The sequence below is a fragment of the Leopardus geoffroyi genome, chromosome A1, assembly GCF_018350155.1.
Source record: "Leopardus geoffroyi isolate Oge1 chromosome A1, O.geoffroyi_Oge1_pat1.0, whole genome shotgun sequence".
Lineage (NCBI taxonomy): Eukaryota > Metazoa > Chordata > Mammalia > Carnivora > Felidae > Leopardus > Leopardus geoffroyi.
The window spans coordinates 223,774,062-223,786,840 of record NC_059326.1 but is presented as its reverse complement, the minus strand read 5'-3'; the positions used below and the strand labels follow the sequence as shown (position 1 = coordinate 223,786,840).

Here is a 12,779-nt window from a genome sequence, read left to right as displayed (position 1 = left end):
ATCAAAATAATAAGTAAATACACAGAAAATAATAGATTTATGGTGCAAAGCTAAAAGACCTAATGATGAGGGACCATAAAATAAGCTGAGGCAAACCACAAGTTAGCACATACTGTTCCCCACCCCCACACCCACCCCTTCCAGGTAGGATATGTGTGATATTCCTCAGGCACCTCTGGCTGCCCAAGAACAAAGGAAAGAAAAGAAAACAAATAGTAAACTGATAAAGATAACAGTCCTTCAGGACAGGAGTCTCCTTCAGTTTACAAACATCTTAGTAAATTAAAAGAAGATGACTTTATCAATAGCCTAATCTCCAGAAATTTACAGACTCAATTTCCAGGAGCCCCTAATATCACCCTTTCCTCCATAATGAAGTGAGGAACAAAGGCAAGAAGGAAATGGCAGATAAAATTAAATTTCCGTATAACCTGCAGCCTATTGCAAATACTTCAGGCAAAAACAGAGTAAACCTTTTCTCCAGGAACCTCCTTTGTCATACCTTTTGCACCAAAGATGTCTTCAAGAATTCTTTCTTGGCCATCAGCCCTGAACCCCACCGTCACCCCAAAACCTCATCACTAACATCTAACATGCATGTTTTTGCACAACCAGTAGGAGGAAGCGACAAAACAAACAGAAAATAATATATATATATATGTATGTATATATACATACATATATATATATATTTTTTTTTTTTAAATAAATACTGATCAAGATTTTCCGGAACAGAAGATAGATTAAAAATTCCTTATAACCCAAAAGTAGATTTTTTTAAAGTACCTCTTAAGTAAACCAGAGTTAAACTCTTGAATATCAAATACAAAACAATATTTAAAATAAAAAAAGATCCATGAAAGTGGAAAAAAACTAACCTACAATAAAGCAGTTAGACTGATAGCTGATTTTCAACAGACAACATGGTATTCAGCAGACAATTACATTGCATCATTTATTACATTTTAAAATAAGGAAAATTCTTCACATTAGAGTTCTACTCCCAGTGAAATACACTCTAAAAAAAGTATCAAAAATTGTAAGTTAAGAAAAAAAATATGAAGAATCATTGACAGTAGATCAGTACAAAAAGGAACAGCAGAAAGATTTTTATACAAAATGTAGAATTTCCTTTAGAAAGACAGCAATCCAAGAAGAGCAAACACAACCAGAAAGGATAAATTATTATTGACTTAAAAAATATTATTTACTATTTAACAAAACAAACATAATAACAATTTTTTGTATTGCTTCGTATATAAAATGTCAAAATAGCAAAAAAAGAAAAAGTCTATGTAATGGGGACAATTTATTGTTCCATTTGTTTCAGGTGATAAAATTATAATTTAATTTGGAAAAAAATTATAATTATCTAGAGCAAATATTAAAGAAAAAATGAAGTAAATTGTTAACTAAGGGGACAATGAAGGCAGTGGAATATATTAACTATTCAAAACTAGAAGAAGAAAAAAGAGAAAAATTAAAAAAAAAACAAATAGCAAGATGGCAGACTTACACAAAAATATATCAGTAATTAAATTTATTGTAAGTACATTAAATCAAAATAAACAAATAATGTGAAACCAGATGAAAATAAAGCAAAACAATAGCAGTTTAGTGGCTCATATGAAACTTTTAAAAATCAAAAAATATACCTTGAAAGGAAAAGGATGGAAAACATTATACCATCTCACCATTAGCCAAAATTTTAAAAAATCTGATATAGTTATATTAATATCAGATAAAATGGACTTTATGTTATAAATGATTATTATAGAGAGATGTTCCACAATGAAACATTTTCAATGTAAGAGGAAGATATTTTGCACCCAGTATCATGAACTATATCTAAAAAACCCCAAAACAGAAAATAAAAGAATAGAAAAATGCAGTGAAATCGTGGGAAACATTAACATACATGTCTCATTAGCTGACAAACAAAAATCAAAGGAACAACAAATAAACTTGAACTAATTTACATATGTAGAAAACAAAGCATGAAGTTACAGAATTTACCTTCTTCCAAAGTGCATAGGGATACTATCTCAATGAAATACACACTGACATTTAGAAAAACCCTTGGCAAGTTTCAGAATATATACCTGTAACTGTACTAAAATGCTATCACCTCATGCCTGTCAGAATGGCTAAAATTAACAATACAGGAAAAAACAGATGTTGGCAAGGATGCAGAGAAAGGGAAACTCTCTTACACTTTTGGTGGGAATGCAAACTGGTATAGCCACGCTGGTGAAAACAGAATGCAGGTTCTTCCAAAAATGAAAAATAAAGCTACCCTATGATCCAGCAATTGCACTACTAAGTATTTGCCCAAAGGACACAAAAATACTGATTTGAAGGAATACATGCACCCGATGTCTATAGCAGCATTATCAACAATAGCCAAACCATGGAAAGAGCCCAAATGTCCATCAACTGATGAATGGATAAAGAAGATGTCTCATATATATATATATATATATATATATATATATATACATACATATATATATATATATATACACACACACACCTATATATAAACATATACACATATGTATACATATACACATATGTATATATATATGTATGTATGTATATATATACACGTGTGTGTATGTGTGTATATATATATATATATATATGTATATTGCCATTTGCAATGAAGTAGATCACCTAGAGAGTATTACGCTAAGCAAAATAAGTCAGAGAAAGAAAAGTACCATATGATTTTACTCAGATGTGAAATATAAGAAATAAAACAGATGAAAATAGGGGCTGCAGGGGGAGAGAGAGGAAACCATAAAACAGACGTTAACTATGGAGGGCATTTGTGATGAGAACTGGGTGTTGTGTGTTAAGTGATGAATAACTGAATTCTACACCTGAAACTAATATCATACTTTATGTTAACTAACTGGAATTTAAATAAAAACTGGAAAAAGAAAAAAAGTGAACTAGATAGCATTTTTAAAATACACTAGAGAAACATCAAGTTGCTGATAATTAAAACATACACTTCATCATTTGATTGATCAAAGGAGAAGCTTTCTTGTTTTGTTTCTTTCATTTTCTGTTTCAAATACAATATTAATGCTGAATGTATTATATGTCATTTAGATTGATTTTCATGCAAATTAAAATAGTAAATTGAAGACAACTTTCCTCTAAATATTTTGCTATCAACAAAAGCATTAACGTCTATTGAACTCTTAGGCATTGATCCTCCAAATATTCCATGGCACTATAGCAATTCTGGTCACAAGTAGCTAAAGTTGTGGGATGGTGTACAAGTTTGCATTCATTTCAAGTTCTTCAGGGAAGTTGTGTTAATAATTAAGTTTCAGGGAGCCTGGGTGGCTCAGTCAGTTAAGCATTTGACTTTAGTTCAGGTCATGATCTCGTGGTTTGTGAATTCGAGCCAACGTCGGGCTCTGTGCTGACAGCTCAGAGCCTGGAGCCTGCTTTGTACTCTGTGTTGCAGTCTCTCTCTGCTCCTCCCCCACTTGTGCCCTGTCTCTCTCTGTCTCCCAAAAATAAATAAATGTAAAAAAATGTTTTTAAATAAAAAAATCAAGTTTCTACCATTTTACTGTGATTATTTGACATATATGGTTTTTTTTCTTCTTTCCCCAAATATGTTATTCATTCTTATGTACTCAAAGGCAATTGTCAAAATACAGATCCCTTCATTTAGGATACAGAACGTTTGCTTTATGAATTTTCATGTAAGTTATCGATTTTTATATGCATATTATTTATACAGAAAAATGGAGGTCAGGAACTTTTTACCTACCTAAGAATAGATTAAGCAATAACTGTAATAAAACTGTAACATAGTCAAAGCCACAACAGGGCATGGCAAGAATCTTACAACGTGCAATATATTCCTTTCAACAGAAGGACTAATATGGAGGAATTTCATAGCCCAAAAGTTTTCTGTGAAGGAGAACTGCGCATCCCTTGTCCTCTTTGAGTAAAGATTCAAGCCATAGAAGGCCTGATTTGTTCTTTCACTGGGAGACTTACAAGTGGCTCCCTCCTTAACATTTTCCTGGCCACATGCAGGCATTACCTATAACTGAGCAGTGGCTGTCCTCTCAGATGGGCAAGTACCAACTGGTGTCTATTCTGCCCTCTGCCTCCCTGACCCTGACGGGCAGCCTGCTTCCGCCTGGATCTTTATTTACCTTGCATCCTAGGCCGCTTGGTTTGCAACTCCCTAGTGTAGAGACTTTGTAAAGCAACTTGTCAGTCTAGTTCATTCCTGAGTTTTCAAAGTTATTCAGAGCCAATTTATTTTAAGTTAAAATACAACGATAACCTTAAATTAAGCTATAACAAACTGATATACAAGACATAACAAACTGATTCACTTTCTCGGGGCGTGGTAGGTTAACCGAAGAAAGAAAAAAGGGAAAAATGCTTTGAAGGAATATTTTTGCAAAGTTTTGTGTGCAGGTGTTTATACCAGAGTGGATCACAGTACTGGTGTAAGAACAATGGCTCCTTGAGACAGGTGATGTGAGAAAGAAATCAGAAGGAGACCTGTGAAAATGTTACACATCTGAAGAGATGCAAATTACTGGATCCATTTGACGGCTGGATATAATCTTTACATAAGTTGAATTGTATAAAGATTTGTGCTTCATAAACACAAGTCCTCATAACATATCACATTTTCCTCTAAGCATTTACAGAGTTTCCCATTACATGGGTAGCCATTTGATGACTTATGATGATTACAGGTAAATTAAAAAATAATTTACTGCAAGCTACTCTTGTTATGGTGACACTAAAATTTTGAAAGTAGCATTGTGCTTAGTGCGAGGGGATTACAGATTAAACAATCTCTTCAGCAAGTCGGAGTGTGAGGTTCTGGGTATATAGCATCTCTGTTTCTAAACTCTAAGTGCATCTCACAGGGTGACAGGGTTGAGACCTGTTACTGACTGAAGAAAGGGAGATCCCCATAGATACACTGAGTTCACTCAGAGAGTATACATGTATTCTGTTTCTTTGTCACATAAAATACTTGTTTTCATCATAAACTGATATTTCAACAATAACCTTGTTATTAATCAAAATAAGGGGTGCCTGGGTGGTTCAGTCATTTGAGTTGCTGACTTCGACTCAGGTCATGATCTCACAGTTCATGAGTTCAAGCCCCACACTGGGCTCATTGCTGTCAGCACAGAGCCCGCTTGGATCCTCTGTCCATCTCTCTCTCTGCACCCCCTCCTCAAAATAAATAAACTTTAAAAAATAAAATTATGTATCATTATGCTATATTTATCACAATTACAATTTTCTGTTTATTTTGAAAATCAATTTTAATGGGCTTGTAAATTTAAAAATTATTTTATGGAGAGAAGGAGGGAGAGAAGGAGGCAGAGAAAGTGTGAGAGATGCTATTTGTATCATGACCAAGCATTTATTGAATTCTGATAGTGTATCACTCAAGTCTCATTCTTTTAGGAACTATGATATTAACATATATCTTTAAAATAGTCATGGTGGGATCTACTTGAAATAGATGAGTTGTTGTTGTAAACTATAATAAAGTTTATGTTCGACTGAGTTAGGCATTATTGTTCATTACATTACAAATTCTTTGAACCTCAGTGTCCTTATCCTATAAAAGAATAGCAGTTGTCTTAGAGTGCTGTATGTATATATGAACATTGTATGGACCAAGTGATAAAATAAATACAACAATACAATGTAATTTGTAAAATGATTTAAAATTTAATTTTGTGATTTAATTCCAGGTGGACTTATCAATGATTTTTAATTTTCTTCTAAACCTACTTGCTTCATAGAGCAAAGGACACACGAATGAATCAGGTCACACAGTCTATCTCTAGAACCAATATTTTAAAATCGATTCTACCTATGTACTTGACTTGGATATCTTTTCACAGTGGTAGTTTGACAAAATATTAAAATTCAACTCATTCACTCATTGATCTAATAACCATCTATCAAGAGCTGGGCACTGATCTGAACACTTAAATTTACATAGACAATTCAAGCATCATTCTTACTTAGACTCATAGTACCTATGGAAATAAATAAAACATTAAAGTGTCATGTAACAGAAAACAAGGATTTATTAACTGTTAATTCTGCAACAGACTTCAGAGAAAATTTTAACAGAGCTTATAAACAGAGAAATGTGAGTGTGGAAAATTCTGTGTCGAATCAAGAATGTGCAAGATGTTTTGGGAACAGGCAGTGCTCAACTGTGGCTAGCCCAGAGTGTTCAGAGAGAAATAGTAAGAGACACAGCGAGGGAAGGCATTTCACACATACTTGTGAAGAGCCTGTGTTGACATACCATCGTATCTACTTTATTATAGTTTTTAAACATCATGGATCAGAAGGGCATAGCACCCCTACAGGATTTTTAGGAAAATTACAGATTATTCTATAAAACGTCATCCGCAGTTTCTTCCACATTAGAAAGAGTGAAAAATATTTCTTTCCCACTATGAGAAAGTCATAAACACCATTTCTTTTCACACTCACGGAACTGACATCTTCTCCCCCTGAATTGTCTGAAAGTTTGTGCCCTCCATTCACAAAGTTCATCTTCTACTCTGAGAGCCCACCTTGAATTAGCCGCACCTTGCTTCGGGGTGTTGTGTGTGTGTGTGTGTGTGTGTGTGTGTGTGTGTGTGTGTGTGCGTGTGTGTGCGTGTGTGTGTGTGTAGCACATTCATGTATAACATGAAGATTTTTTTTTCAATTTCTGTCACAGAAAGCACATATGCAATTTTATTTTGCAAGAGTAGAATGTTCACCTCAGAATGTATTTTGGATATCTCCCTATATGCCTTAGTAATACATAACTGCTTTAGCAAATGCAAGATATCATTTCTCAGGACCACTGTATCACTTTTAATATTTAACTGTAATGCCAGCTGAAACAATATTTTTTAAACACAGTGACAATTAACCACCAGGTTCAGAAGACAATAAGTGGAGTGATTTCCTTACTCTTATTTAGACAAAGGAAATCAGCACAAAAACAAAATATTCCCATTCAAGAGAACAGTGACATGATATTACATATGCAAGTATTTAATTTTGTTTTACGTATATGAAGAGTGATGAATGTAAATCATAAGAAACAAGTACATACTTTGAGGAAACCGTGGGGGGTTGTCATTGACATCAGTCAGGGTGATGTTGACCGTTGTCGATCCTGAGAGTCCTCCAACTTGCCCAGCCATGTCTTTGGCTTGAATGACCACTGAATAGTGTTCTCTGGCTTCTCTGTCCATATTATGTAAGGCAGTTCTAATAACTCCTGTAACATATTTTAAACAAAACAGTACAGATTATATATTAAATGAGAAGTAGCACAGATGTATCGTTTTTCCCCCATAGCTTCATTGAGCCACAGAGCCAGCTTTTTTTCTGCATATTTTCAGAAGTGCATTTTTAAATGAAATACTTTCGTGAGAAAGCCACTTCCGAGACAAACAGTACCTTAAACATGTTACGAAAACCACCTCATTTGACCCCTTCATTGGCAACCACGTGTCTCAAACCATTCTATTCGTGGTAAATTAAGATGCCCATTCTTTTGCGTTCCTCGGGGTGCCTTGCAGAACAGCCCCGTGGCCCAAGCTTGTACTTGGGCTGGAATACTAAATATTTCACAAGTTGTGCTCCTCAAAAACGTCAGTTAAGATGATTTGAGAAGAGGTTAATTTTCCTCTTTAGAGAAAAATTTACATAGCTTCCTGTCAGGGCTGTCAAAGTTGGATGGTGGAAAACATGGAAGAATTGTGGATACTTGAACAAAGATTATAGACAAGAGTCATTTTAACATTTATCAAGATGAAGAAACTCACTATTTTTATCAGGAAATGACAGCTACAATAAGAACTAGATCTAAGTACCTAAGCAAAATAAAGTAATGACATGGATTCCAAAAATCACAGGTAAAAGTCACAGGCTTTATTTCACAGTGCCAAAGGAGACATTAAAGGTAGTCTTTTGTGAAGTATTACTTGGATTCAATAAAGAGATAAAAAATGTTATGTGTTATATCTCCATTTGTATGACACATAAGTACATGTGCACACACACAAATTAGATAGCTTTGTCGATAGAGCCTTAAATTTAAAACGGAAACACATTTTCCAGAGGGCCAAGGACTATTGACTATATTATTAAAAAAGTCCTCATGTAGATGAGCTATATTATAAACAAGTATATTTGTATATAGATAGATAGATATGTATTTACATTTATATTATATATGCATGTAAAAATATAAATGTATTTGCTACTCCATGCATAAGACAACATTTAACAACCACCTTTTTACTTTTACTAAAAATATTTGGATCATATTCGTTTTGAGAAGGGACCAATAGCTTTGACCAATCACACCAATGATTAGTTAGCAGTATAATTCATAGGACAGTGGCAATTATAAAAACTGCTCACTATAGAGTTTAACACAGTTTTACAGACAATATGTTGATGTAATTAAAGAACACAGGGTTGTATGTAAATTCAAACTGAAAGTAGTCTTTCAAAGGTGGAAAGGATCCGTCAATCAGTTGTTCAGAACATACGACACTGCAGCAGGGTTTTTTTGTTGTTTTACTGAATTGATTATATGTGTAATGACTTTGAGAGGAGAGCCTCAGAAACCAGGAAAAGTGATCCCACAACTTTCAATATTTGTGAATTCTTAATTGAGGGAGTTCAGGAAAATTTTCCTGGAGCTAAATAGAAATGAAAATTATTCTTATCAAAAAAAATTATAATAATATGGTAATAAATGATTCATCTAATTCATGCATATGAAAAAGCCTCAAGCATCCTTAATACAAAGAACAATGTGTTATCACGTATGATAATTATATAAGAAGGAATTGAATCGATGCAGAAATGAACAAGCTGAGAATTTATGAAAATATTTTATGAAAGAAACATATACTTTCTAATATTTGAAAAAAATAAAGATGTTGTTCTGAAAAGAATATGTTATAAATGGGACATTCCTCTGGTGTGTAGAAGTTTGAGAAGGATAATTTTTTACAATGGAATCTTTAAGTGTCATTTGCTGGATATAAAAATATAATAGCAAAATCAATCATTGCAAAGTGAACGATATAGGGGCGCCTGGGTGGCTCAGTCGGTTAAGCGTCAGACGTCCGCTCAGGTCATGATCTCGCGGTCCCTGGGTTCGAGCTCCGCGTCGGGCTCTGTGCTGACAGCTCAGGGCCTGAATCCTGTTTCAGATTCTGTGTCTCCATCTTTCTCTGACCCTCCCCTGTTCAAGCTCTCTGTCTCAAAAATAAATAAATGTTAAAAAAAATTAAAAAAAAACAGTGAAAGATAGATATATTTACACAATTTGAGAGGAGAGAGAGAGAGAGAGAGAGAGAGAGAGAATCCCATGCAGGCTCCACACTGTCAGTGCAGAGCCCAACATGGGGCTTTGACCCATGAACCCTGAGACTCATGACCTGAGCCGCAATCAAAGGTCAGATGCTTAACCAACAGAGCCACCCAGGCGCCCCGACACATTTACACAATTTGAATGTTATTCATTTAAGAGAATCAGAGAAGAGAAATCAGCCCAACCCCTGTTTTAGAGTACACATTTCAATAATTTTATTCCATTCCCATTATATCCCTTCTTCTATAATATAGGTGTGTCTGACAGAAAATGAGAAGAAGCTTGTCAGCCACATTTGCTTATAGAAAGAAAACAGTGTATCCAGAATTGACACATACTTCCCAGAAATGACTGCCTACAAACCCACTGAAACTCAGAGTTCTCTTGAGGGTGCTCCAGTGGATGTGCTTAGCTATGACCTACCCCAAGGGCACATAGGTAAATGGAGAATGCTTGTGAAATTGCTGTAGAATACAGTAATCTTTTTCTAACACATTGCCCAGATGCGCGTAAGTGGGGCAGCCTAGAACGCCGCCAATGCACAGTAACTTTTGTCCTTCCAAATAGACTTTTTTAGAGCAGATTTAGGTCCACAGCAAAATGGAGAAGTTACTGTCTACCCTCTCCTTATTCCTCCCTTGCCACACGAACACACATTTTCTCCCACTACCGACATCCTGAATTAGAATGCTGCATTTGCTATAATTGATTAACCAACACTGACACATCATCATCACCCAAAGTCCTCAGTTATAGTTTTACTGCCTTGAAATATTTTCGGACCTACCTATTCATCTCTCCTTCCTTCAATGCCTCGCAGTCATTGATCTTTTTACTCTTTCTGTAATTTTGCCCTTACTATCCCTGTAATTTTGCCTTCTCCATAAAGTTGATAGTAGGTGGTCTTTTCAGATTGTCTTCTTCACTTGGTAATAGACATTTAAGGATTCTCCATGTCTTTTCATGGCTTAAGAGCTCATTTTGTTTTAGTGCTAAATAATACTGCATTCTTCGGGTATGCAGTTGGTTATATGTTCACCTGCTAACAGACATCTTGGTGGTTTCTGAGTTTTGGTGATTATGAGTGAAACTGCTATAAACACCTGTCTACTGGCTTTTGTTTGGAAATAAGTTTTTAACTCCTTGAGTAAATATCAAGGAGCATAATTACTGGATCACATGGTAAAAGTCTGTTTAGTTTTGTAAGACAATGTCAAACTGTCAAAGTGGCTATATTATTTTGCATTCCTAACAACAGTAAATGAGAGTTCCTGTGGCTTCATATCTTGACCAACATTTGTTGGTCAATGTTCCAAATTTCGGTCATTGTATTAGGCGTATAGTAGTGTCTTGTTTTCATATTTATTTCCCTGGCAGATGATGTCGGACCATTTTTCAAATTCTTACTCCCATAAGTAGGTCTTATTTGGTGAGATGTCTGTTAGGTTTTTTGTCCGTTTTGTAAGCTGAGTTGTTTTATTATTGTTGAATTTTAAGAGTTTGTTGTATATTTTATATAACAGTCCTTTATGAGATTTGTGTTTTGTAAATACTTTCTGCCGGGACATGATTTATCTCCTCATTCTCTTCACAATATCTTTCACAGTGTAGAATGAAAACAATTTTTTTTTGGAGTCCAGATTATTGTTTCTGTCACAGTTCACTATGTTGGTATTGTATATAAAAAGTCATTGCCACACCCAAGGTCACCTAGTTTTCATCTATGTTACCAGGTAGGAATTGTACTTATCTATCTATCTATCTATCTATCTATCTATCTATCTATCTATCATCTATTTAGAGAGAGAGAGAGACAGAAAGAGCACAAGCAGGGGAGAAAGGCAAAGGGAGAGAGAGAGAATCTTAAACAGGTTCCATGCTCAGTTCAGAGCCCGACATGGGGCTCAATCCTGCGACCCTGAATCATGATCTGATCTGAAATCAAGAGTCAGGCACTCAACCGAGTCCCTGAGGCATCCTCCAACTTGCAAGAATTTTAAAGTTTTGTGTTTCATATTTAGGTCTCTGATACATCATGAGTTACTTTTTCTAAGGATGTAATGTCTATGTCATTTTATTGTTTCTGCAGATGATATCAATTCATCTCAAACCATTTACTGAAAAGATGATTTTCTTCCATTGTATTATCTTTCCTCCTTTGTCAGAGATCAGTTGCCTATATGTACAGGGGTCTATCTCTGGAATTTCTATTCTTAAAATATTTTTTAAACATTTTTATTTATTTTTGAGAGACACAGAGAGACAGAGTGTGAGCAGGGGAGTTGTAGAGAGAGAGAGGGAGACACAGAATCCGAAGAAGGCTTCAGGCTCTGAGCTGTTGGCACAGAGCCTGACATGGGGCTTGAACTCACCAACGGTGAGATCATGACCTGAGCTGGTCAGATGCCCAACCGACTAAGCCACCCAGGTGCCCCTCTGTAATTTCTATCCTGATCTATTTATGTTTGTCTATTTTTTCATCAACACCACACTCTCTTGATTACTATAGTTTGTAGTAAATCCTAAAGTCAGATTGTATCAGTCTGTCAACTTTGTTTTTCTTCTTAAATATTGTCTTGACTATTCTGGGTCTTTGCCTCTACACATTAACTTTAGAATCAGTTTGTCAATATCCACGAAATAACTTGCTGAGATTTGGATTGGCATTCCATCACAGCTACAGGTATCACTGGGAAGAATTGACATCTTCACAATATTGAGTCTTCAATTAAGGAACATGAAATATCTGTCCATTTATTTAGTTCTTTGTTTCTTTCATCCTAATTTTGTAGTTTTACTCATAACAATTTTGTATCTACTTTGTTAGATTTATTACTAAGTATTTCTTTTGGAAGGAAGCTAACCTAAATGGCATTATGTTTTAAAATCATTTTCCACTTTTTCATTGTTGGTATATAAGAAAATTATTTTTACATAACCCTGTATCCTGAAATCTTGTTATAATGCTTATTGGTTCCAGGACATTTTGTTGTTGTTGATTCCTCAGGATTTTCTACATATACAATTATGTCATCTGTGAACTGAGATCAATTTTTTTCTTCTTTACTAATCTGCATAGCTTTTATTTAAGCTAAGTGATAAGATTGTGCATTTTTCAGTAGTAAAATGATAAATGGTATCACTGAATGAAATATTTATTTATTTAAAATTTTTTAAATGTTTATTTTTGAGAGAGAGAGAGAGGCAGAACGTGAGCAGGAGAGGGGCAGAGAGAGGGAGACACAGAATCCGAAGTGGGTTTCAGGCTCTGAGCCGCGAGCACAGAGCCTGATGCGGGGCCTGAACTCACAGATGGTGAGATTGTGACCTGAGCTGAAGCCAGATGCTT

General features: G+C 35.0%; 1 protein-coding gene across 7 annotated transcripts in view; it reads right to left on the bottom strand.

Moving 5' to 3' along the window:
- The window catches only part of CDH18 (cadherin 18), a 1,006,396-nt gene that overhangs the window by 112,078 nt on the left and 881,539 nt on the right, over positions 1 to 12,779 (bottom strand). For 6 of the 7 annotated variants that reach the window (XR_006702407.1, XM_045441405.1, XM_045441423.1 and 3 more), the window contains one exon: positions 7,148 to 7,315. The exons of the other annotated variant lie outside the window; for it this stretch is intronic. Coding sequence is in view for 5 of the 6 variants with exons in the window: in XM_045441405.1 (XP_045297361.1) it covers positions 7,148 to 7,315 (168 nt within the window). In the remaining variant the exon portion in view is untranslated. The remainder of the gene's footprint in view (positions 1 to 7,147; positions 7,316 to 12,779) is intronic. 7 annotated transcript variants of the gene reach the window in all.